At 41.1% G+C, this 27,985-nt stretch overlaps 1 protein-coding gene across 1 annotated transcript; it reads left to right on the top strand.

The window, feature by feature from the left end:
* Window positions 1-27,985, top strand: phf24 (PHD finger protein 24). Its single transcript, XM_070989188.1, has 8 exons — window positions 1-596; window positions 10,608-11,035; window positions 12,595-12,780; window positions 18,126-18,204; window positions 18,845-19,047; window positions 20,332-20,498; window positions 25,048-25,125; window positions 26,538-27,985. Exons 2-8 carry the CDS (start codon window positions 10,610-10,612, stop codon window positions 26,632-26,634), a joined length of 1,236 nt encoding a protein of 411 aa, XP_070845289.1. The 5' UTR covers window positions 1-596; window positions 10,608-10,609; the 3' UTR covers window positions 26,635-27,985.

A 27,985-nucleotide genomic window follows, 5' to 3' on the forward strand; every position in this document is an offset into this window, starting at 1 on the left:
GCTGAGGAAGCATCTTTCCTCACGTCATTGTTTTTGTGCAAGTGCAGGGTCGCGGTGGTCGCGTCCAATCAAGACGCTCCAGGTTCAAGACTGAGGAGCCTACAAGTTATTAACCCAGATGATCACGACCAACTCGCAGGGGCTCTCGGGAGGAGGGAGGGGGCTGCAAATATGATGGTTATAAATCCGTGATATAACTTCAGTGGCCGTCTTGTGAGCCTGCACCAAGGTCTGTGCCTCAACTGCCAGCAGGCTGCTGTCTCTCCTCAGATGCTGAGGGAGTAGCTCAGGAAGGAGGAGGGTGGAGAGGAAAAAAAAAAAAAAAAAAAAAAAAAGATTTCAGCACCGGAGCTGTCCGCCGTTCCTGGAGAAGTCTCTATTTCTGCCAAGGGTGAAGCTGCTTCCGATTGTAAATTTTCTCTGAGGGACTGCGAGGGGAAGGAATAATAAACTGCCTTGCCATTCATCTCTCCGCGGGGCTCCCGAGCGGCGAGTAAAGGCGCACATACTTCATTCGAGCGAAGTCTTGCCATGCTGGACGGCCGGGCTTGAGACAGAAAGGACAAAGTCAGAACAGCAGCCTTTTACTCTTTACGGTGAGTCCACACGCAGCCTGCTTTCCTATACTGCTCTCTACTGTGTTACATAACAAACCGTGCCGATCTGCATCCAGTTTTTAGTGTGTGTGTTGATGTTGCAAACGTGGGCTGTGACGGGACTCGTATAGGTGGATATGCTGGGAAGCCTCATTACAGATGCGTGTATGGGATGCATATTTAGGTCATCGTGCACATGGGTGTGGATGCGCGGTTGTTAGGAGTTCACGTCGCTCTTCTGTGTGGCTTTAGCTGCCTTTTTTCAAATAAAAATGGGGGGAAACATCAACAGGGTTTGGAGTTCTTGGCCATACAGTTGCATGTGCGTCATTGGGGGAATAATAGTGAAAGCACTAGGCTTTGTCTATGACCTTAAAGAGTAAGTTGTTTCAGTGAGAGATCCTGCAACTCATGGCATGGCTGGATAATTCTGAATTTGAGGCTCCTCTCTGCAGCAGACGTGCTGTGTGCTTTGCTCCATCCCCAGCTGCTCTGTCCACTTTTCCCTGCACTGTCCCAAAGGGGAGCGCTGCTGTCCATTAAGCCCTCCACCAGTGTCTGTTTTCAGCCCTGTTGTTGTTAGATTCTAACCCTTACAGGTGCACAAACAAGCCAGTTTCGGTGTTATCCTTGGAGTGAGCCCTGCTCCTCAGTCTGTGACAGATCCCTGCAGCCTGAGCTGCTTCACTGCTGCCTGCTCTGTGGTTATTGTCAGACTCTCTCAGAGCATTTGGCTGGCACAAGCTCTCTGCCTGGCAGCGCCTGAATGCCAACGTGATGTCTCCAGCCTAACGATGCATTGAGATTTAAATTCCTCCTCCATTCAGACACTTTTTTTGGGGGGGGGGGGGGGGGGGGGTCTGCTCACAAGCTGAATTTAAAACCCCCATATGCATTTGCTGAGCCTTTTGCGCTCTTGTGGAGAATGTTGCTGTGCTCAGGCGGGAGAGGAGGCAATGACATGCCAGAGGGAGAGTTGCTGTTTCAAAGCATGTAGAAGAAATTAGGAATCTCACCAGTGCAGACCAGACGGCATCAAGAGAACCATACTTAAGCTCTTGTGTTTGATTTATTTGGCTCTATGTGTCCAAGTGCACGTCCATCTGCATCTTTTAAATGGCTGTTAATGATTCCACTCACTCGCTATTACAGGGATCAGAGTGAACTCGTTAGTGTAATTAGTTCCAGGTCTTTGCTTCCCTGGTCCATGGGTGAGATCTTCGGCTAAAGGGTGGATTCATTCCCATGAAAAGGCATGCTTTGTGGGGCTTCCATTCACCACGCTCCCCCCCTCTGAAACAAGGACTGAAAAGGAGGGCTGGTTGGGATTCTAATCACCACATAACAGTGACATCCGACAGCTTTGGGAAGGGAACCATACAGTAGGCTACACATAACATGCAAGTAAGGCCACATACAGATTAGCATCCTTCTCATGCTTCTACGAATGTATGTAAAACAGTGTGCTGGGCAAAATGTGGCTTGAAAATGGGGTCTTCTTATGATCTGTTGTCTATAATGCACCGACAACTGCCGATTCAAAGTTTTGTATGTCATGTGAAGGAGAGGTTCCCCTCCTAACCTGGCCATCTGCAACTCAAGAGGCCCCTATGATAAAATTAAAGTTGCAAGAAGGTTAAAGGGATCAGAAGGAACAAAAAACTTTTACTTGACTTTAAGTTTGCCTTTTTTTTGTGAAACACTAGTCACATTTTCCTGAGATTATTGAAAGTATACCCTATAAAGCAGTCTTGTTTCTTAAAAAGTACTTTTTTTATGGCTGTTTTGCCAAATAAGTTATGGAGAAAACATCCATTGCTTGTGAATCCTGCGTTTTGTTGTTCTTCTGATAACACACCAAATTCAGTTTTCTTTGGAGAACTTTTCCATTATAACCTCCATCTTTAAAGGTGAAGTTATTTTAAATAAATTGTTGAACATGGCGGCCGGTCACGTAATCATGGTGACCTTTTGCAGCATCTCAAAGCAATATCCTCTTCGCTTTTCTCTTTTCTCAGTGGCAGCTGGCCGGCAAAAGGGACCCTCTACATAATGGCGACAGATTATACACAACAAGAAAGAAGAATATATTTCAGCAAAGGAATTGACTGACCAAGTGTCGACACTGACATTTCCTAGTGGTAGTGGACTTTTTTCCGCAGACTGATTAATAGCTGTTATATGAGCTCCTGTAGATCTCAATAACATCCCCATGGTGACACTTGGACAGCAGAGGACTGAATACTAATATGAACCTTTACATGTCCCTGTTGGCCTCTAATAGACCGCTGCTTAGAGGAGAAAATGGATCCAGTTCAAACCAAAGATTAATTTCCTGTTTAAGCATAATATACTCAGCTCTTGCCACCAGTCTGTGTGACAAAAGCAACAAGATTTCTTTATCATCTGTCTAAGATGCATAACCTTCAGGTCGAATTAAGAATTTCATAAACACAGCCATGACGGGGCGTCAACCCAGCGCGTTGAATGCTTTTGTCATTGTGAGCTGATACAGTCGAACGAGTGTGTTTCACCCGCCATGGTCTAGTAGTGTTAAATTAATGAGTGAACTGTGGACGGTCTACAAAAGGATTACGCAGAGGAGCAGAAAAAATCACAAGGATTTGAAGAGCACTTTGGTGCCACCTCCCTCAGAAATTATCAATATTTAATTAAACCAAGATGCTCCTGAGAGCTTCATCATTTGAGAGCTCGTCACAGTCAATTGCTGACACGAATCATGAGCCTGAATGCAAATTGAGTCTAAAATGTTTATTAGACTCATATGCAGAAAGTATATTAAGTGCTTCAGAATATAGGGAAATAAAATGAAGGACTGACTTCTCTGTATACACCTCCAAAAACTGGTGTTTTCACTTTGGAATATGGATGAATGTAGGAAAATTCTAGTCACATAAGACATAAAAATGATTGCTGATGTACTTCACCATCTTGAGTATACTCTGTCTCAGTGCAGCTTGACAGAATAACATTTTCTGGGCTATACATGTCAGGTTCTGCCCCAAGGATTGGCCCTGTTTTCCTTCCCTTGGTCCACATCTTTTTTTATCCAGGGGCATTTAAATCATTCAGAGGGGTCCGGGAAGGAGAGCAGAGCAGCAGATGCAGCTGCTCCTGCAGGATCCTCGTGAATGTCAAGCCTGAGGGAGTTTTATCCCATCCTCCTCGGCTGTATTGCCCTCAAATGTAATATGAAGGCTGAATGTGGGTGACTGCTGAGCCTTAGTGGCATCACTTTTTTAATACATTTGGCACTTGAAGGAACATTTGCCATGCGTCACAACTTATGTCTGGTCTTTGTCGTCTTGATTGTCCTTTGTGTTGTGTCTGTGATAACACTGCGTTCTCCAAAGTAAAAGCTGAGATCAGGAAATGTGGGAAAAATCACTATGTGTGATGGATCAAGAAAAAAACACAAGCAGTCAGATGATCACACAGGTTGTAAACAAGGGAATATTTCAGCTTCATGATCGAAATAGCTTTATTTGAAGCTGACAGAATATCTAGAATAATCCCTTATTACAACCTCATGTCACATAATATCTAATCAATGTGTAGAAATTAAAACTAAAAACTAAAAAAATACAACACATTTTCAGATGTGAACAAGGCCAGATGATTAATCCCTTTGGGTTTATCAGTGGCTAACATTAGCAGGCTAGCTAAGAACACCAAACATATATTTACTAACTAACCCACTTGCATTGAAGTTTAAGTTAAAGGTCTGAGTTTAATTTAAAATTCAAATATCAGAGTTTAAATTAAACAAAATGAATTTAGTTTAATTGCTAGCTAATCTGCTAACAGTTAGCAGGTTAGCAGTCCGCTCATTTTTCCAGTCCCCGCGCTGTCTGTCAATTAGCCTACAAACCAAACTGATAGCATCCATGAAAGTAACACGGCAGTTCTGGGATTAGTATTTTAACTGTAATATATCTACTTAGCTCAAATTATAATCCCTCACGCTACTCATTACTGAAAAAAATAAATCCTATATTGCTTACTAAATATAATGTCTTTAAAGTGTAATGATGTTTACATTGGATAGTTGGGATGATCGCTTTACAGTTTTACAATCACTCAATTTTATCATCCAAATAATTTAGCGAAACAGGGGGTGTACTGTATTTAAAATATGTATGATCAGCTGACTGTTTTCTTGTCCCCTCAGGTATATTTTTAGCGTTGTCAGATCACAGCAATCATCTTGGCGAGTACAATCTCATTATAAGGCTAGGAATGACAGCCAAAACTACAAACGTGAGACTCCAGCTCTTAAAACCCGTTTGATCAACAAAGATGCGTCTTCTTCAAAAACTATTTGCTGTAGATTCTCACTCGAGTGGAGTTATGGATGGAAAACGAACGCATCATCCGTCTCTCCTGTGAGTGTGAAGTGCACGCAGGTGTTGAGCTGCACGGATACTGCTGTCAGGCAGGAAAAGGGTCAAGCAGTTTGACAGGTTTGTGGTCAAAAGCTTTGGGATCTCAGGCTTGCAAGGCAGCCGTAAATGGCAGGTTACTCAGTGCTATCTAATAAACTGAGGTATCAAAGCCAGGCACTGACCCATTTGTGTCAGAATTGACTTGTGCATGGAGGAAAAAAAAGCAACATAGCACCCTTATTTAAAATTCATAAGTTAACCTGAAAATGACAGGGTCGTCTGTGTGCTCTGGTATGATCTCATCGGCAGTGGCTTCACTTCCTGCTCTGTTTGAAGGCGGCAAACCATTGCTTTTTTGATCTATGTATATATTTTTGGTTCTATAGAGGGGAAATGAGACTGTGACTTCAAGTTATGAGCGCCTGACTTTCAAAAGACAAGGAAATTTGAGCTATTTATTCCTGACATTGATTTGATAGAGCGCACAAAACCTTGGGGCTTGTAATAGCACTTAGTTTATTGTTATTGTTTCTTATTTCCCCCCTACTGTTTATGAAGCCTATTCACTTTGCTGGCTATTAAAGAACAATTTGTTTATTGTTGATTATCTCATTTAAAAGGCCATGGTCCATTATCGGCACTGCACGGTAATTGCGGATCCAGCTGCGGCACCAGCGTTTATCGAATATATCAACCATACCATTGTTTTAAGCCTGGCCTTGAAGCATGCGAAAGCTTTCAAACACGCATTTTTCCTTGGGTTCATTTGAAAGAGGCGACAGTTTACAAGCTGGTCCTCGCAGGCATCTCTGGCATCTAAAGGCTGTCGCTGTCTAATGTCTGTGCCAGCACTGCTCTGAGCCGGAACTGGAAGGTCACATTGGCGGATAATTAAGTCCGTACAATGATCGTGCCATCTTGTATTGTGATGACCTGCACTGTGAATGTATTAGCTTTATACATTCAAGTAGTTCAAACAAAAAATACCCAATGCTATCTTGACTTTTTACAGCATGCTAGCAGTGTGGCTCTAGGGAGAGCAGTATCAGTCTGGCGGTCAGTCAGTCAGTCCACCATTTCGGTTCAGACTGATAAAGTACTTGGTGAATTGCCATGACAGACATTCGTGGTTCCTACAGAATGAAACCCAATATCATCCCTTTGGTGATATCCTGACTTTTCCTGTTGTGCCTCCATGACAATTAGTTTTAAGAGAGTGGTTTCAACAATTTGTTGGATGGATTACCATGAAATCTGCAGATGCCTTTCCTCAGGAGTTTACATTATAGCTTCCCAACCTTTTGGCCTTACTTGTGATGCTTTTGTGATCTTTTGTCATGAGTGATGCTTCCTTCTCAGATGTTCGTGAAGAGGTGAAACTCCCTGTATCTCACAAGAAAAAAAAAGAAAGGACCAAAAGTGTTTCTTTGTCTTCTCTCATTTGGTTTTATTTTATGCATTCAGATGTGTCTTATGACCCCTGGCCCCTACCCTAAGGTTAAGAACCAGTGGCTTTCTTTATGTGAATATACTCCAAAAGGATATACTCCAAAATGGACACAGGCTGCAGATGTGCAGGCAGTTCTGCATAACATTTTGTGTCTGCATACATTTCTTGCTTAAATTGTTATGTTGGGGTGGCTGAGAGGTTAAGATATAGTACATACTGTATACCATACACAGTTATCATGATGTTCCTGGATCAGCTCTAGCCAGTGACATTTGATGCACGACACCCTCCCATCTCTTTCCACAGGTTTCCAGTCCAGCTCACCTTCTCGATCAATTATTATTGTTTAACCAGAATTTTTGGAAAGAGATACTCTCCAGAAAGAGACGCTACTTCAGGCAGATACATTTGGATGCTGCTGCTGTGAACTCCATTATTTCCCCTTTCCCTGTTACCCAAAAACCAATCCACACTACTCCTGCATTAAAATAATGGGACCGAACCTTTCAGCCTAAGCTGTGCTAAACCCACTGAGCTGATTGTCATTCCTGCAGTTAGGATAACAGTCTGAGTATTCCACTGCACAGCCTGCATATGTGTTTTTTTTAATCATTGTATATTCTCGGCATGCTACTGCAATTTATTAGACTGCAGGAGGGCATAGTTACCAGGAACACTGACCTTTTAGATGAAGTAGTTGTCCTTGAGGAAGATAATCTGTGTGTTCCAGTGTCTCCACAGAGCAAGACTTGGTAGGTACAGTATACAGAGACCTTGTAAAAGCTGTTTCTTCAATTACTTTCCATATTTATTTTGTTATTTATTATTATTTTTTAACTCTAATGACCTCCTCCATTATTATTTTGGACTGAGCAACAATGCCATCAACAACACATTTCTGTGAGCATGTTGCCATTTTACACGAAGTATACTTAATGTTGTCATTTTTCCAGTATGGACATGCAACATACTCAAAACATGGTTAAAATTAGTCTGATGGGACAACACTGATAAATCCCAACAGGAGTGCTATGCGCCTATTAATACTCCTATACCTTTGAGCTCCTTCGAGAGAGACTCCAGGCACAATAGATATTCAGTGCAAAAATCAATAAAGCATCACGAAACCAAACTAGAAAAAAGAAATAAAGAAAATTTCAATTTTCATTTCTTGTAACTGTGATTTCACAGTTTGTATCTCAAGGTGTCCCCCCCCCCCCCCCCAATTGTTTAAATGTCTGAAAACAGAGACAGTGCCATGTCTGCTGAAGTCTGTGTGATACAAATGAGTGTTGCATCTTCTCCACTCTATGAAGCATGAGTCCACCAGCAGACTGAGAACATAAGGGCTGGCAGACTATTAGAGTCTGAGCCTGGGAGGAAGAGAGCGGCAATGACTCCCATTGCACTTCAGATAAACCTGATTGAATTTCACACAAGCACTTATGTGGAGCGTGGATGGATGGGATTGCATTTGAGAGCAAAGACACATGTCCCATAAGTACCATGTAATCAACTTGAATCCATGACAGGCTCCTTTTTTCAATAATGGAATTCACGGTTGTGTCTCACTTAAGCGGAAATGAGGACTAAGTCAATTTATGCATGTTTTTTTTTTGTCTTCCAAAGTTTGCTGTATAGTGTATCAGATCTTGGTTAATATTTTTAGGAATTATCCAATTATTGGAGAATATTTGGTTGGTGGCTCCTTACAAATACAGGAATTGTCAAAGGAAAGAGTGCCAAGGTCCAGAAAAATCATATCAGTTTACATAGCTTGTTCCATCCATACAGTGTGAATTGATAGACCTCACTCTAATATCACCAAAATGGAACAGTTCTAACAATAACATTGTCAAAATTATAATTTCTTAGTGTTTAAGACAAATTCTCAGCAGGCGGCAAGTATCTGCTTTGAAAACCAGCAGAAACTCATTGAAAACTCAGTGAGAGTGTTAATTTTCTCCTCGGGGAATCAATAAAGCTGATCTTACCTAATCTTATCTTGAGTTGTTTCATTTGCTGAACTGGAACTGAGGACAGGTAATGTCAGAGTGCATCCACGACTGGCTGAGCTCGGCATGTTGTAGCCCACACAGCAAAGGTTAGCTCCCTTGGGATTCTCTGAACTGTGAGCAGAATCTGGACTCCTGACATAATTATGGAGGTTAATTTAGCAGGAGGAAAGCAGGTGATGTTTCTTGCTGGGCTGCAGGTTGAGAGGGTGACCTCAGGGAGGAAGGTCACACCAAAATGAATCCCTGACCAATTTAGGAAATTTGGTTCGGAAATTAGAATGGGATAACACCTCACTCAGCATAAAATTGAAGCTCCCTTGAGCATTTCTGAACTGAGACACTGGTGGAAACAAAGACAAACAACAACAAAAACAACAACAACAAAAAAAACCCAAACCAAAACAAAACAAAACAAAACATGGGCTTATAGAAATGTTGGACACTACTCAGTATAATGGAAGTGAATGAAGTCTCATCTTCAGCGCTGGAAACGCAGACAATGAGTTACGTTTTTCCAGGGTCTATTTCTTTGGTAGGAAGTAGATCCAGTGAAACTAACTGTGACATTGCTTGTGGAAAGACAGACTGCTGGCCTTTTGTCAGTGCTGTGAGCACCACAAAACAAAATTCCATTTACCCACATTGTTTTGGGATGAAGGCCAACCCCAGTGCCAGAGGAAAGGAACTGGGCAGGCATTTGTTTTTTGGGGCCCTGACAAGTCTTTTTCTTTTTTTCCGACTTTTTAATGCAACAACACATACATATTGAATAGCTGTATATCTTGCATGAATGTATGTATGTATGTATGTATATCTACACACACATGTATACACACACACACACACACACACACACACACACACACACACACACACACACACACACACACACACACACATATGTTAATGACAACACTTAAAATTCAGTTCAGTTGATATGATTCAATTATTGCCTGATAGTGCAGCCAGTTATTCATAAGGATGCTAAAGTCATGCAGTGTCACCCCACTCCTACTATTAAACCTCAGAATTCATACACAAACAGCCTGAGGTCAGTCATTAGTGCTATACAAAGTCACTAAAACAGCGACATCGCATCAGCACTGTGGACCGCACTACACATTAAACAAGCAAGACGACGACCGCGTGCAGCTCAGGAGACATTTTATTCTACTCTCACATGTATCTATTACTGGATATTGGCAAACATACACTGAAAAAGACTCAATATTTTGAACCACCTAAAAGCTGAAAGAGATGCAGACAAATAAACCCAAACTGGTAGAGACACACAGCCTGTATGTATATACTAAATGTTTGTTTGTGCTTACCTAAATGTTTCTCTTTTTCCCTTCATCCATTTGTCAAGATGATGGGGATGCATGACCTTCCAACCCTTCATAAATCTTAATGATTTAGGTTTGGCAGGTTGATGAGCAGTTATTTATTGGCGTTCAGATGCATGGCATCCTTCATATAATGTGTTGTGGGAATCCACAGACACATTAGAGAAAAATATCGATCTCTGCATCGATTTGTACAGTATTCCTTTCTCACGATGATATGAAGAGGAACATTTGTATGTGAAGGCAACATCGACTGGCATGCTTATGTTGTCTTAAACATTTGCCACCATTGCAGGGTCCCTAAGGTCTTATTTCGGATTTGAAATCTCATACCAGCTGTATCTGTAAGGGGTGGTGTAATGTATTCATGTATTCCCTTAAAACCTACTTTCTCAATCAGCTTCTTACTATGAAAGACATGGTCCCACACAACTATCTGCTGAAATTAGAACAGTTCTGGTGGTGGTGTGTGAGAGATTTCTGTTTTTTATTTTCTCTCTGTGCCAGTCTTACTGATCAAACCCCACCTGCGCAGTCCTGATGAAGCAGATTAGCTGCTTTTTGAGGGTTCATCTCCCAGTAAATGATACTCAGGGATGTTTAACCTTTATTGTTGCTGATTTAATCATGAATATTTAACAGTATATTGAGTTTGTTAAAGAGTTCAAGTTTTCAGAGGCTTAAATCTCGCATAAGAACTGCACTGTTGTGAGTCAAGGTTATGAGAAATTGTTAATGCAGTGCACTTGTCTAACTGCTCCCTCCTTCTTTCTCTCTCCATCTGTCTGTAGCCATGGGAGTGCTCATGTCAAAGAAGCAGCAGGTGGAGAGGGTGCAGAAATGCAGCGCTGTCGTCTCTGCATTCCAGGCGGGCATTAAGGAACGTCCTGCTACAGCCAAACAGGCAGAAGGAGAAGTGGAAGAAGGCAAAGACACTGCCAAACCATCAGCCAATCCTGAGGAGAAGAACACTGAAGAGGCGGAGCAGGAAGAAACAGACAGTACCGCTGGTCCGTCGACCTCCCAGCAGGCCTCGGCGTCAGCCAGGGATGAGTGTAAGGTCAACCAGGAGGCTTGGTCAAGGTTACGGGATGGGAAAGGAGTAGAGCCTGAAGATCTTGATAAGAGCCATCAGCTCACACCACCTGCGTTCGTGAGGCCCAAAAGAGAAGCTGATGATGATCAGCCTGTGGAGGTGGATCTGGAGAAGAAAGAGCAGGTATTAAATGGCTTGTGATCTTTGTACGCGTCATTGAGAATTCATGACCAGGGTGTTATTTGAATCAGGGATATAGTAAAAATACTTTTCACTTTGACAAAACACACGCTATAAATCCCCAAAGCCTGGGATTAAAGAGATGTCTCCGAGATGTCAAAGAATCTCCATGGCAACAGCAGCGTATTATCTCTTTTCCTCCCTCAAGTTAGGCATTATGATAAAGCAGTTCAGCCAGGCTGACGCTTAAGCTTTATCTAAAAACCCTTGTTGAAGGTGAGAAAGTGAGTGCAAGGCTTTTTTTTATTTCCACACTAGCTGTGAGATGTGTTGCTGTTGTGCACGAGGACTCTTCACAGCGTGAATCTTGTGGGCGGGCTGCTTTGGCTGGCTCAGAGAGGTGACCATATCCAGGGCGACGCTGACTAATAGGGTATGGAGTTCACAGGAGCACTGACACCATCAGGTTTTCTATTTTGCAGAGAGTAAACATTGCCTGGCAACTTGTTACATTCCGAAGATGCACTTTCACAAAAGAAACAGAAATAAAAGCATATACCTTGCAGTGATAATAGATTTGTATTTTGGGGATTTTGAGAGGCTGAAGCTGAACAAAAAATTGTAACCTGAACTAAACGAGTAAAGAAATATTTTGCTATGATCTTATTAGGCCAATGCTTTGGCACTAAATTGTCATCTCTACCTCAAAGGTCAATCTTGGGACCACTTCTTTTCTCCTCATATGGGACCACTTCTTTTCTCCTCATATGTGCTTCCTTCAACCATAAACATCCATAGACATATTGTGACTTCAGTGTTACGCTGATGACACAGTTGTATCGCACAGTTGTACATCACTGTGTTGTTTTGAGATAAATGCTCCACCTCAACATTAAAGCAAACAAACAAAAACCTGAAATCTCCCTGTTGAAAGTCAAGACCTCATTTTGACTGGGATGATGTAGTGTAATGTAAATGGAGTCATTAAGTCACAAGAGGTCTGCCATAACTTAAAATAAGCTGTGACTGAGAAAAATTGGCAAGGTCTCATCTACTATGTGTCTACAGCCGTGAAGCTGATGGTACACCGCTGAAAAAGAGCTAAAAAAAATAGCAAGGATGGAAACTGACAATGTCTTTGCATGGTTAACCAGTCAAGCATCCTGCACTCATTTTTCCTGGCTTGACAGCCGAGTGTATCCTGGCTTTAAAGGGAGTCTACAGGAGAAAGACTGACGGTGAACATGTTAGACAAGGACACAGATATCAGTCTTCATATCAGGGGCGATGCTGTCTTAATCGGCTATCAAAGACCATGAGCAAAGAACACAGAACAAACTACTCATACGTTATACAGTAGCCGTCCAACCACACCATCAAACCACACTCCTACCACTGATGCATGATGCCTCCTGACCTGTCATTCAGAGCTCTGATGGATAGGAAACAAAACACTGCTTGTTTGTGTGTGTTTGTAATCCTCATGTCTGCCAAATCAAATGGTTAATCAAGTTTGCAACAAACATCTTTATGCATATGACAATCTGATGTTTTTACCTCAGCCGCCCAGCGATGAGATGTGTGACGTGTGTGAGGTGTGGACGGCCGACGACCTGTACCCCTGCAGGATCTGCACTCGGGTGTTCCACGACGGCTGCCTGAGGGAGCTGGGCTACCTGCGTGCCGAGGCCCTGCAGGAGATGAGAGATACAGCCCACACTGTTACTGGCTGGAGCTGCTACTATTGTGTAAGTCTGCACTGCTCACTGCCACCATCTCTTGCTGGACAACAAACATGTAGGTTTCATCAATGTGAACGCATGGATGTATACTAAAAAATACACCATGTGGGCATCAGTGTTAACATTTGTTGCACTGGCCTGTGGGTTATCATGATCATCCCCCCGGTTATCAGCAAACCCAAGCCTGATTCTTTCTCTCTCTTCTTGATCTGATCATTTTTTGTCACATTTCATCCCATTTCTCACTCAAAACAATGAGACAACTACCCCACTGGGAGCATTCATCGCCACACGTATCCAAGATCAGGAGCAAATGTTCACTTTACTTACAGCAGCTTGTGAGTGAAAACATTTTACATCATGACTCAAGACATCGTAATGCTACAGAGAATACTAAAAAACTAAATTTGGTAAATAAGAATTTTTTTTTTCTTTCATGAAAATGTTCTTTTGGTCATTAAAAAACACAACGGGACTGAATAATTTGATGAAAATATGAAATTGTGACGAGAATTTTCTGACCAATAGTAGACATTAAATAATGACTTTCTCTAAACAAAGTCTGTTTGTGATCTACCTGGTATTAAATAAAATATGCTTGCCTAAGCATAATCACAAGCTGAGCATGAATACAACCAGATGAAATAAAATAAAATGCAACTTTGCATGTCACTGAAGTCCTCTCAGAGTTCTTTTTTAAACCAGTCAATTAAAGGAATGTCAAATTAATAACAATGACAAATTGCTGTCTAACGACATTTTGACACTTGACTGACACCGAATGTTGGCAGCTCAGTTCTGTAGCCGCTTTAGCTTCACAGAGAACTTTCATTGGCAGATTCCAAAAACCCTGTTTACCAGGTGACACTAGACAACTGCTGAAGTGCCTTATAGCTACCAGTGAGACAGAGCCCATTCCCTATCCCCTTTTCAAACATCAAAGCTGATACAGAGAAGATTTTCTCCTTCGACAAAACCATCTTTGGTGTAAACGTACAGACACAGACATGCAGAGAGCACAGACAGCAGCCTGCAGCCCTTGTTTGACAGGAAGAGCACAGGTGGAACTGATAACACTGACAGTGGCTGTTGAATTAAAGTGTCAGTGACAGAGTCAGCAACATTAATGAGCCACAGCTGAGTGAGTTTGCCCGTTCTCAGTCGTCAGTAGCAGCAAATCAACTGCCGCTGCCTTTAACTTTCGCTAGCTGCAGCTTGTTAGTGTACTGTTAATTGTGTAAATTATAATTAGAATTGTGGCTGTTGCAATGTGAAAATTACACTCTTTCAAATGACATTTTCTTTTAAATGTATGACAATATGGATCATCCCTGCTGTGACAGGCAACAGATTGGCACACAGTGTGTGCCTGTTCCAAGGTTTTTTGGAAAGTCATGCATCAAGCAGTGTTTGTCTGGTGTCTGGCACGGGGAGCTTTTTCATTTGGCTTTCTAGCATTCAGTTGAGCTGCCACACATGTTCCATGTATGACAGCAGCTATTTTACTGCACAAGTTCAGTTATTGTTGGGAAATAAAATCAGCCAGAGTTCAAATAACATCCCGTAAGCAGTTTTCAGCAATTTTAAAACAATAAAAAAACAAACATCCAGCTTCTCATCAGGAAATCAAGGCCAATGCCAAAACCGATGACTCTCTGGTGATCACTGCCCTGTTCGAGGCTTAATGCACTCTGTTTTAATCGAGGCATAAACAGCTGAAGGGTGCTTTTGCTGGAGGACCCTTCAATGTGGAGCAGGGGCTTTGCTGTCCTTCGCCAGCCCTGAGAAGCAAAATCACTTGCCAGAGTTGTGCTTGGAGGGTGATGTTTTCGCACAATCTGAGAAAGGACACTGAAAGGTCCTCTTTGTTTGGCTGCCTCCTTTGGTGTGTGAGGAACAGGAATGGAAGGAAACAATCCAGTGAGGGAGTGAGAGAGAGAGAAATGTTTTGTTTAAATAGTGAATTTTCGTCCTCATAACCAAAGAAACCGGCTTTTTTTGTCAGCACACATCAGTCAGCTGTTACAAATCCCCCCTTCTGTTGCATCTGACATTTAATTTCACACAGGCGCTGGAGACTGGCAGATGGACTGAGTTTCCTTTAAATGTGGATTTACAGTCAGCCTTCAAAGCAGACTGCTGCATGTATGGCTCAGTGTCAGTCAATGAGAGGCAGGAGGGTTTCGTGGCCACAAGTGACCCTTCTTTACAGGACAGGCTTCTTTTGGATGCTTGGGGCTGGATCCTGGGGTCATGTTTCAGTCAAAGTTGAAAAGTGCATTCATAACGGACATGCTGGATGTGTAAGCGGCATGGAGCAAGATAAGCATTCATTTTGAATGCTCTTTGTGTCTGCAATGATGGATTTAAGTCTGATATTCACGCTCCTTTTAGCTCTGCTTCGTTTCCACTAACTCCTGCAGAAAATATCTGACTCTTTAGCTGCAAGATTTCTGGGAAGCTGGTATACAAACTTATCAGAGCTTAAAAAAAAAAAAGAAAAAAGCCACCTACTTCTGCTGCACATGGAGGTGATGATCAACTGATTCTTGCAGCTTTGAAATCAATAAGAAGAATAATTTTTTTAAACTTCCTGCTTTGGCATTAGCCTAAATTTGGATTATTTAAAGCTGTTTGAACACACCACAAACACTTTCACAGGACAGTCTGAAATATCTATTAATGGAAGCTGCCAGGATAAGATTAGAATGTGTTGTTATTATTATACTTTCTCCCCAAGGGACCTTTTTTGTCCCAGATAACTAATTTTCTAGATGTTGTCAATCATTTTTAAGGTTACTCATTTTTGACCTAACAATATAATTATAGCATCCATAGCAGACAGTTGGTATGATTCAGGGTAATGCTTGATGGGCACAAGAACAATGCAGCTTAGAGATGGTCAGTAATGCCATAAAACAAAGAAAGGAAGCAGTTTCCTGATGACAGCACGATTATTTATTTGTTCTTGTTGATGCTCATCTCATTTTTTGAATGATAGACACCTACAGATACATGGATACTTCATCAGTAAGATGCAGCACACAGCACTGTAATAGATATAATAATGATAATATTAAGAAATACAATGAAGGAGTTTGGTGATGACAGCGAGATACATTCAAGCTGTGATGGTCAATGGATTTGAAGGCATTGTCATCGGTGGAGCTCTGGCTCTTTGTTATTCTGAACTTGCTGTCCTTTCTTGAAATGCGTCCATGTTCAAAAGCCTCTGTGTTTGGAGAAAAAACTGCAAAACTTCTGAGAGCAGCCACCAGAGGACAAGTACAAAACAATGAGGAAGAAAGCATAGACTTTTTCACTGTGACACCAGCGGCCCTTCGTGGACATAGCTCTCACTCAGCTAAGGCTCTTCATACTAATAGCGCCACTCTGTTAAAATGACATACATATATCAAAATTTAAACAAGGACACGGTGTCCCAGACTGCATCCCTGCAATTGAGTGTTGCAGACAGGACGTGAGCATATTATCCATTTCATTTTTAGATTTCTTTGACCTTGGAGTGGCCACGAGGAGTGAATGTGTGTCGGTTAATCCTGAACGAGTGGGCGCACAAATGGATGGAAACTCATATGAGCGAGTTTCTTTTGAATGAGATTTCTGTATCAAGTGCGGTGCTTCAGATTTATTAAGTAAGTTTAGCAAAACCACCCACTTGCAGCACCCTGATATTAGCAGGAAAGAGGCAAGGCAGTGCAAATAAATAAATGAATAATTAGCCAGACATACAGTATGCACTCATTGGCAGTTACTGTGATCTTGATGACAGGTTGAAGAAATGCAGGATGACATCACACAGCTTGTTGGCAGACATGCTCATCTCCCAGAGGCTGCTATAATGAGGCCAAGTGGCCTTGTTGGTTTGCAGGTGAATCAAACGTTTCTGCAGAGAAAAGGCTGTGTGATAGGTGTGGAGTCCAGTCAGGGGCACTGCGTGGGCGAGGGCGAGGGCGAGGGCGAGGGCGAGGTTCAGTTTGAATCGTGTTTTGATCAGCTCCCTGAACTCTCACCTCATGTATTTTTAGCAAAAATCTAGCATTCAGTGTTGGTGTCATGTTTTTTTTTTTTGTTACATTGGTCATGATAACATGACGCACAAGAAATCATCTCAAACAGTTGCACTGGAATTTTCTTTCACCAAAAGTCCACACAGAGCATCCTTTTAGCATGTCTAATGATTGTCTATAATGATCTGCTTTTTATTCACTCTGCCATTGCAGTTATTTACTGAGCTTGAGGGTGTTTTTTTCCTTTCATTTAATTATTTATTTTCTGGGTGGGCTGTTGTGGATTTTCATGTAGATTTCATAACATGGATTTTATAAAGTCCTGGCAGCTTACAACAGTGGTTGAAGTCTATGTAAACAAACTGGAATTGACTTACCTCAATAATCCCAAAGGGATCATCAAAGTTTCATCGCGCCACTTATCTGATAAATAATGTATAAATAATATACAAATATTTTTAGATCAATTTCTCCTTCCTTGCCTGTGGACTTCCTGATACAAGACTGACAAGAAATATAGATAGTATATTACACACATCTTTATTTCAGGCTGATTTTCAAATCAAATCAAATCAAATCAAATCAAATCAAATCAAATCAAATCAAATCAAATCAAATCAAACTTTATTTATATGGCACTTTTAATACTTAAAAGCAACACAAAGTGCCACACAGAGACTAAAAACAGTAAAAAAAAAGAAAAGGAAAAAAGAAAAGAAAAGAAAAGAAAACCCAGCCCTCCCGCCCCCATAAATGCATAGAGACATATATAGACATATAGAGACTCACAGACATGCACGTACGCACACATACACCCGCGCACCCATAACTCTGACTGAATGCTCTAACTGAAGCAGACTAACTGAATTCAGCCACATAACATTTTGATACATTTACATACATATTCGATTTAAATCAGTGTTTTGTGTATTTTAAGTAAGTTAAACAGACATGAATGTTTTTCAAATATCAAACCATATGGCACTCTGAACTTAAATGTCTTATCTGAAATGAACTGGAATTCAGCCTTTTGTTTCTGGCTTTCTTTTACTAATAATATAGTCATGAAGAGAGTGTTAAAATTAGAGCAGCACACCATGTGAATCACCTGGGAAACAGAATATTGCTAAAATGGATTCATAATCCAATACTTCGTATGTTTATGGGTAATTGCAGGGGGGCACATCTGGGACTGACTCCACATAATTAGAGTGCACTCACTTATTAAACATCAAGTAATGTACCACTTGACTATAACAGAAACTGAGCATCACTTTTTTTGAGGGTAATTCTCTGCCCTCATCTCCCCCTTTTCTGCAGGATAACCTTAATCTACTCCTAACAGAAGAAGAGATGTACAGCCTCATGGAGACCTTCAAGCAGTGCAAGATCATCCCAGGTGAGCCACTCAATCAAGGTAGAAAATCCATTTTGTTAAAGTGTGGCAGTATGTGGTCACAATGTCCATTTCATTAAACATTTGGCAGTTAGGGAATTTGCTAATATATTTTTAATGATGGCAATATTCGTCTGTGGGACAGTTCACCACACTGGTCCAGACTGATATATCTGAATTATGATAACGGTTCAATATTCCTCCTGCACCATCATTAGATCAAACTTTGATTTATAATCTAATAATGACGCACTAAACTAAGATGATGGACAATGAATATTAAGCCTGCTAAAGATAAGCATGTTAACATCATCATTGTGAGCATGTTAGCATGAGCATGCAGCTCATGGCCATAAGGTCAGCCTCACACAACCACCAACCACCAAGAATGTAGACTCCTAGACTTCTATTTCCAACCTCATGTTTTGTGTTTTTATTTTCAAAAAAATAAAAGATGTTTCAAAGTCAAATGAAAAATTTAGAGAGTTACTGCATTATTTTCACACACTGTTTGCATGGAGGTCAATCTGTGGGAGGTGGTCTTGCTTTTGTACAGAATGAGTCACCATAAGTTAATTATATCTGGTAGACTGCTAGGTGCCTAATTAGGTCTGATGTGATGAATTGTTCCTTGCCACTGCAGAGTCATGCCTGGTTTCAGATGAGCTGCTGCAGTACCGCCACTTTGCATCCAAACAGCAGTTTGACAAAGACCTGACTGACGAACAAGAGGAGGAAGTCCTGGCCCAGTTTGCAGCCCTGGATCCTGAGAAGAAGGGTCACATTGAATGGTCCGACTTCCTCTACTTCGAGTCTCTGGCAGTGTTGAGGAAGCTTCGCACAGAGGTAAAGCATTAGAATGAGGAAACAAGTTGGATATGTTCAAAATATGACTAGAAAACAGCGTATACACTCCCTGATTTCACTACAGCGTCTAATGCCTCTCTGAAAATCATCAGATTTCCTCCTCATTGGTAATGCCTTCAATTTCAACGATGACTTGCAAAGCAATATATCAAGAACAAACTGGAGCAAAAATATTGGGATTTTGGGGTGTTTTTAGGCACTATAGAGGAGGCTAAGAACAACCAGATACAAAGCATCATCCATTATAATCACTGAAACATTCAAATTTATGATCACTTTTCTGTTCTTAACACCATGAAATATGGTTCCAGAGTATTGAAATATCTGCTGTTTGCACTGTGAGGCAACATCAAGCTAAACAAGAAGAGATTCACAAGCCAAATATGAGCCAAATAAGGCCCAGGCTCCTCACACCTGTGTCATAGGTTGCTAATCTCAATCCACACCTTCTTAACCAATTGGCCCAGACTATCCATGGCCATGGAATTACTCATAGTAGATCTGTTGACATTCTCTCATTCACTGTGGTATAGAGTAACTATTAAGAGGGATGAGGTTTGCCTTGTCTCACTAAAATAAACTATTGTGTTGCAGATATTTATAGCAATGGTGTTTATATTCTTTCATGTACAGTGTCAGAGACTACAGCAACCAATGCATTACATAATATACACTGTGTTTTTCAAAAAGAGAAGAGCCTTACTTAAACTTGTTGTTGTTATACTGTCATGTCCTAGTGCGGAACTCTAAATTTAGCTTACAATTGAAGGCAGGTGTCATAAAGCCTGGTTGACTGAGTGTCTAGCAAAGGCATACCTTCCTCTGGTCTGCCAAATTACTGTCGAGACAGCCTTGCAGAGAAAGCAGGAACATGGGTCAAAGAATATATTATGCTGAGGTTGATTTGATAGAAAGGCTCAGGGCCAAATGCTTGCATCTACCTGCCAGAATTACTCATTTTTATTGTCACTTGATCACCACACTGAAGTTTAAATATTGGGCTTTGTTTTTGGTTTGGGAGATTAAATGTGCAATTTATGGATGATGTGTGACTCTGCTAGCACAGCTAGCAGATTATGTCAGATTGTGTTAATGTGATTGAGAATTATTGATTCAGACCAAAGAAATCAGCCCTAAAAATACCTTTTCCAGGCTGCAATATCACAGCAATAACAAGCATAAAAAGGGAATGGAATTAATATAAGTGAAGGAGTACATCAAGGCCACCTACTCCTAAACACTGTTTGGATTTATTTTTCCTAGAACTCACTGGTGCGTTTGTTGACCGGCAAGGAGAGAGAGAAGGCACGGTCAGTGTTCCTGGGTCTGGCCCTGGATAAAGATGGCGTGATCACAAGAGCAGAATGCCGGCAGACCCAGCAGTCCTGGTTCCAGAAGCTCAACAAAGACTCGCAGTCTTGCAATGTGAGGTGAGCACACCAAAGAACAGTCCAGTCAGTATGTCGAAAAATTCAAAGAAGAGAGCAGTAGTTTGAAAGCTTTGAGAAAACAAAAGTATTCTCTGTCTAGACTGAGATAAAAAGCATATGTCTATGGACAAGTCTGGTAGGAGTTTGGGAAGTTAGGAAGCATATGTCTATGGATAAGTCTGGCAGGAGTTTGGGAAGTTAGGATCTCGTCTTTCTGCAAACTTCAGCTGGCAGAGGGAAACAACGTTTAGCTGCTTAGAGAGTAGAGACAGAGGGAAAAAAGACTGGAAGCAAGCTGTGTTCTTTTCTCATTCCATATGCTTCCTCTGGTCAAGTTAATAATCAACATCAACAGTGCCCAATTTCGTTGCTTTGCAGATGACGCACTGTTTTACTTGCCCAATATATCATATGATAAAATCAAGTTAGACAGCCTTCTGTGTTTTCAGCATTAGTGCTTAACAACAGAAAACATGTTCAGTTCAGACTTCTGTCCAGTTGCAACCTGCAAGAACCCAAATTAGCAACGACTCTAGATCTGTCTCTCTTAGTCAAAATGCCCTGTTTAGACGTTTGCTGTTGGCTTTGAGGCACAACTTAATTGGATTTCACAGGTCCACTTTTTAAGTCATGGGCTGCGCTTACCGTTTTCATAGTCAGCTGTTTTAGCTGTAGCAGGCAGCTGTTTTCAGTAAGTTCAAAATCCTCATTATGAATCATAATGCTGCTCCTTAACTGCTAGATGTGTAAATAAGCAACTGTTTCCTTACAAGTTCATTATATCAACTTCAAAGGTAATGATGGCAATGTTGTGTTTCAGCCGAGGTGGCCAATTAACTAACTAGCTGTATTTCACCAATGCACTCTGACCTCTGACAAAGGGAGTAATGTGCATCAATGAGGCTTCCACACAGAAGCTTTTGTAATTTCACCACAATAAAGTAAATCTCATCTACATGAATTAGGTATCAAAAGGGAACTCAAAACCTCCCGAGATCTCAGGGCTCAGTTGCTGCATCTGTTGAAGTAACTGTCGACAAAATGTTGTTTTTTCTTAGTTTTTGTATGCAAAGCAGCAAAGCTTATGTTAGCTTTAGAGACACAGGAGGAAGATTAAAGTTAATGCAGGCATATATGTACCAATGCACCATTCCTTGATTGCACCATTTGCATTCAATTTCAAGACAATGAATGGGAAGAGAATATTCATAAACCAAATGAGTAAATACTCAAAAAGATCCCCAAATTACACTCTTAGCATATTATACATGACATGAGCTTCATCTCAACAACCCTGTCCTCATTCAGTTTTTGCACTGGTAGTAGCATTTATAACTTAACATGTCCTCTGGTGAGTGTGCCAAATCCAATACCACAGCTATGAATGTGCAGGTGTCAGTGTTTCCTTTCCTTTCCTTTTTGGAGATCTGGCTGTCACTTTGAGTTCGACTGTTTTCTTCACCTCCCTATTACGTGACACTGAAAAATGTTCTCTATCTTGCTGCAGAGGAGCCTTCAGTCGAGTAATCACAGACATTGTTTTTGACTGGCACATCGACCAGTGCAGAACGCAAAAAAATCCCCACAGCAGCGAAACACTGCTAATAGCAAAGGATTGTAATGAGCAACAAAATGTTTTTCAAATAGAGTTTCTCCTTCTCTTAGGCCAAACATATTTAAATCATGCTTTTATCAGAAATAGTAAAAAACGAAAAGCAAATGCAGCCAGTTCCTCCTCTCATATTGAAGGCACTTAATGTGTTTCATTCAATAATATATTCTGTGCTGCTACTCACAATGTTAGCAGGCACTTAGCTGCCTGCCAGTTTGATGCTGAGTATGACTTAATTCCTGCTGTTACTAAATTGTCACATATTAGATTGACGAAGCTCACTTTTACATGGAACTCACTTGAACATGTTTTTGGAAGACTCTTGAGGCTGAGCTGTTTGTGCTTTGTTTGGCTGAGATCAGTCAAGCTTTGGCGCCTGACATGGCTACAAGGTATGGACTGAATAATCCAGTTCAACAACCTTGCAACAAATATTACCTTTGTGAAGCTTTTTGTTGATACTGGATCAAAGAAGAGGCAAAATATTAGATGCATTTCACAATATAACGCAATCCGGTGCAACTCTGATATAGTACAGCCTCAAAAAAAAAAAAAAACATAGAGTTGAACCAACACCTCTCTGACAAATTCTTAACCAAATTTCAACCATCCCAATCTTCAAAAAAAGAGTCTTTACTGAATTCCAATTGTACTGGATTGCATTGCACAGTTGCTGTTTTTATGGTATCCATCTCCTGTAGTCTATACATGATGATTTCTACTATTTAAGGAAGAACATGCAACAAGGAATCACACTCAGCATTGCACAATACATTGGATATTTTGCAAAAAATATCACCGCTTCTTCATCATTTTTATACTCACAGGCAGACCTCATCAGAGTGAGGTCATCAAAGAAAATAAGCTCTGTTTGACTCTGATGAGGTTGCATTTGTTTTTACCCACTGTGTTTATGTGTGTTTGTCAGTGGTTGAAAAAGCATTCTGAGCAATATGTACAATATTTTATTTGATTAATGAAAGTTCTGCATTGAGTAAAAGTACACATTTAAAGTACTCATGATGCAGAATGACCCCATTGAGAGTGTTGCAGGAGTAGTTTTGACTATTATTACTGATTATTTTTACTGATGCATACAATATGTAAGCAACATTTAACGTTGTATTTTGCAAACTCACCATATGGTTTGAATGTAAAACCACAATCTGCATAATATCTAGCAACTACAAAATAATCTAGTGAAGTAAATGATATAATGAGAATGAAGTAGAATTACATGGAAAGTGTAAGTACCTGTAAGTACCTTTGTATTGTATACTTTCCACCACTGGGGTGTATGTATTGTTTCTGTACGTATGCGTGTGCACGTGTTTGCTGCTGCTTGTAACCTCTTGTGCTGTCAAATTTGTGCTGTACCATTCCATCCGTCTCACCTATTCAACATGCGGCATTCCCCACAGACTCATGGAATTCTGCTCTCCTATGAATTGTGGGTGAGTGTGACTCAGCGCTGCACGGCTTGTCTCCCTCCTCCCTCACTTCAACACCCTCGAGCACTCTGCAGTCCTCAAGTAGTCTCAGACAACCCCTCGATTTAGATCTCACTCGCAATTTAACCCTCGCTCTTAAAACAAGGGAGAGAACCCTCTTAACTCCACACTGGAAGTCTTTCTGAACGTACAGCAATCAGATGCATGCATCCTTGAATGAAGCTTAATGAGCTGAATGTGAGCCCTTCATATGATTAGGTCTTGTTATACTGAGGCATGGATACGATTCAGGCTGGCCTCTAATTATAGGGATCAAAAGAAAGCCTTTTGTTAACTTAAGGGGAGTTTTGCTTCAAAAGTCTCACTTATCAATGTAAGAGGGCTCTGCGGATATAAAGGGTGTGAGTGCGCACTGTGCACGTCAAGTCCACACATTAAACACTAAAAGGCAACCTCTTTCATAGCCATTAAAAGGCAAATACCAAGTGAGTCAGAAAACTCTGCTCCCTTTGATCGCTGCATTATAGACATAACCAAGCAACTGTGTGAGGGTGAAAAGGAGTTTTTCAAGCAGCTGTCAGTCAAAAGGTTCATCAGAACAGCTTCTGTCTGAATCTGAAGGATCAAAAACTCATGACTCATGTAGGTGTGGAAGACATTTGGGTTTCTAGTGAAATGTGAAAATTTGAAAATATACACTGATTATGCATCAAAAAGAGGTGTACATTGTGCTAACCCACTGATTTTGGTCAGGAAACTATCTTCAATAATTCTTAATAATGACAGAAGATTTACCGCCAACAATTCTGATGCTCAATTAGTCATGTCAGCCAATCGATCAAACGATGCTTTTCTCTGTTTTGTGATAGTGAGATGATTATCTTTGAATTTTAGACCGTTGGTGGACAAAACAAGTTATCTGATGTCACCTCATGACCTCTGACAAACTGTAATGATTACATCTCACATTTTACAGACATTATAGATCAGTGAAACATCAAACACATTTTTGGACTCAGAGAAGAATGCAGTGGCTGACTTGCATGTTCTCAAGTGTTGTCGCCATTCCGGACTGCAACTGAACGCAGTTAGACTGACATGTTAAAGATGCTGCAGGTGTTTGGGTTAATCACGGTTGGAGCTAGTCTATGTGAATGTTGAAGTCATTTAGTTATGAAACACTATTGGAAAACACTGGTTGTGACAAAAACAGGTCACAGAGAATGGCATTAATGTACGAAAGTCTTCTGTCCGATCTCCACCATCTGGATGTGGAGGTAATGCTACGAGTAGCTGCCTTAAACCCAGCTGGAATTGCTTGAATTAAGATTGAAAACAAGTGAGGGGCCAGCGTAATGCCAGCTAGTCCATCTCTGCAACTCAAATTTGTCTATTTACAATATTCCATCCCAGTGATTGTATTTGAATGTCTGAATGCTGACTTGTCCTTTTCTGCCTCTGTTTTATTTTTTGTCCTTTGGTCCAGTATAAGTCATGTTGGCCCCATATGCGAGAGCAGTCCAGCCAGCTCTGGCAGTGAAAGGAGCAAGACTGATGAAAGCAGGTTTGTCTTCTCTTATATTTTCAGTGAGTGAGTGTGAGGTGGGTCACAAAATTATTAGCGACACCTTACACTATAACATCCATAGCAGTAAATACCAATTTGGTGAAGCTCTTTTCTCACAGGCTCTCGCCTGTAACTAGCTTTGCAGGCCTGCAGACTCAAGTTGGCAGTGAAATTTACATAAAATTGTTCACCCTGTTAGAATAAGCATAGACTTTTCCCACTGGACCTGCTGGCTACATATGGCTGTCGTGACCCCAAGGTGCAAAGAGAGTATGGGCAGCAACAGTGAGATTAATTCTGAGTGAAACAGTAGACTAGTAGACTGTAGCACGGATGGTGACAACCTTCCTGCCTCAGGCTTGGCTGCCCCTGCAAATGACCTCAAATGCACTTTCTCTCTGTCACCAGATAATGAAGCCCTCTGTGATATACGATGACTTTTGAGGCTCTTCTTCATGCCACTTTACAGCATTTTGCAATAATTTCAGCTAATGCACCAGCACTTCAGGAGGCGACTTCAGGGAACCACACTTACAAAGAGCTACACAAGAGAGTCTTATTAAGATGAATACTAATTAGCAGAACATGCTTCCACAGAGGTCTGACAAACACTGTTTTTAGAACTGAATTTTCAAAGCAGCATGAGGCATATTACAGCAGAGCAGAGGCCAGATACTTACTATAATGGCATTACCAAAGAATTTGTACTGCTCAGTCACTGTATTGTATTAGAATTTTGGAGTATGCTGTGTGGCATCACACTTGCACAACTACATATTGGTTGTCACAAGCAAAAATAAGGATCAGAATCAAATTTTTGAGTGTAGCCAGAAAATGGCTGGTGTTATTCTGTTTGTCTCTCAGTACTTTCGAGCTTCCATATGTCAAATGGCTCTTCTGTTCCTGTAAAGATGTCCAGTAAATCTTTAAAAATAGGTCAAACATACTTCATCTACTTTTATTTTTTTTCAAAGGCCTACGCAATTACTTAAAACAGATGGGCTCTGTGGTTTATAGCAAACTCAAACATGAGTAAACATTGCATTTGTTGGGGACTATTTTCAGCCGTGGATAAATACACATTTGGCACACTATAGTGAGCATTTATGGGACCAGGATGGTGTATGTAGGACTGACTCAAAATAAACTTCAGTGTGTTTGTTCATGGTAATGAAGGAACAAAATGAAGGTCTGTGGCACAGAGGAATGGGATAAATCAGATGCATGCTACAGAGGCAATATTTGTTAGTAGATTTGTTTCATTGTTGGTTTTGGTCTTTCCATGAGATTTATTGACAGTAAGAAAAATATAGGAGCCGTAAGAAACAATATCTCTGTCAAGATCATTCTCTTTTTCTTGTGTTCAGTGTTGCAGCCTTATCCATAATAAACCTCTCTTTATTCAACAGGCCAGTGACCTGGGCAGACTTTTTAAGGGAGAGTGCCATCTATATTTTGGCTGCACGCCCCAATAGTTCTGCCATGCACATCCGTCTGCCTCTATAGTCCAGGATCCCCCGCTGCACCCCAGCAGAGAGAGGGAGACAGAGATAGAGAGTGTGCCCTATAGTCTACAGATGAGAAGACAGACGCGATGACACGATGACACGAGGAAGGCGACTGAGTGGACTAGATGAAGCACTGAGAGACAGCAGATCAAGCCATCGACATAATCTCTCCTCCTCTGCATCACCTCAAACCCACAACACTGACGACACGCACGCTGACTGACACACCGACGATTCAAGTGACAGCAGCTGTCACAGGTCCCAACTCCAAAACCCGACGGCTTCCAACAAATGTGAGAAATAGGAGGAGGAAGACAACTACCCACTCATGACCAGTCAGTCAGTCTGGGATATTTCCGAAACTTTTGAGTGTAGAGATCATGCATACAATCAGACAAGCTCTCAAACACACACTCTATGGCCCTCCAGCTCTCCATGCGGGTACATTAGTGTGACAGGCTGTTACTCTTTCAAGCATTCATTCCTTTGGGCCTCATCATGTCCTAATAATAGTTCCATGCTACTGTAATGGGATTGTGTTATTCACCATCAAAATTGTTAATCACACTCCACAGAGGCACATGCAGATTCATTATTGGTACTTTTGACAAGTGGACAGGCACCTGGGAGGACATTAACCCTTCAGCTGCCATAATCAGATCATATACCAAACAGGAATGAAAGCTATCCGCATACATTATATTATATGAGAACTGCTATTCACACCAGTATAAATTATTATGCATTAAAACGCTGTATTTATTCCTGTATCCTCTGATATATCCTCTGTTTTCCCCAATCTCATCTAAGAATCTATGTTTTTTCTGAAGTACTAACTGTGAAAAGGGATGTGAAGTGAAATCTAACCCAGTAAGTGACGTGTATATACTGCCATATAATCTGTTTTGTTCCTGTTGTGCTCAGAGCTGCACTTTGACAAGGTGGAACCATCCGCCCCTCTGTTCTAGTGTCATTATTTGCACTGTGGGAAAGAGATGTAGATGGACTACTGTGTGACATAACCACTGTAATGAAGTACTGAAAGACAATGGGAGAAGTAGTGCAAACATTTGCCGTATGTGATGTATGCAGAAGCACTGTTGATGAGTTGTTTTGGAAAACATGGGGAGAATTCTCTAATGTCAGGTTACACAACAAGTTCAATGCACATGAGACTGCCCACAGAATCACTGGAAACATAGTGTAACAAGTACAACTTCATGTAGTGTTTATGCCATGTAACAAAGGGTCAATGGCAGGTCCTCTTAGTGAATAAAGTATGGTTATCACATGAAGCTTGACTGTCTGAGGAATATGTCACAACGCTCAAATAAATGCATGACATTTAC

The sequence above is a fragment of the Chaetodon trifascialis genome, chromosome 20, assembly GCF_039877785.1.
Source record: "Chaetodon trifascialis isolate fChaTrf1 chromosome 20, fChaTrf1.hap1, whole genome shotgun sequence".
Lineage (NCBI taxonomy): Eukaryota > Metazoa > Chordata > Actinopteri > Chaetodontiformes > Chaetodontidae > Chaetodon > Chaetodon trifascialis.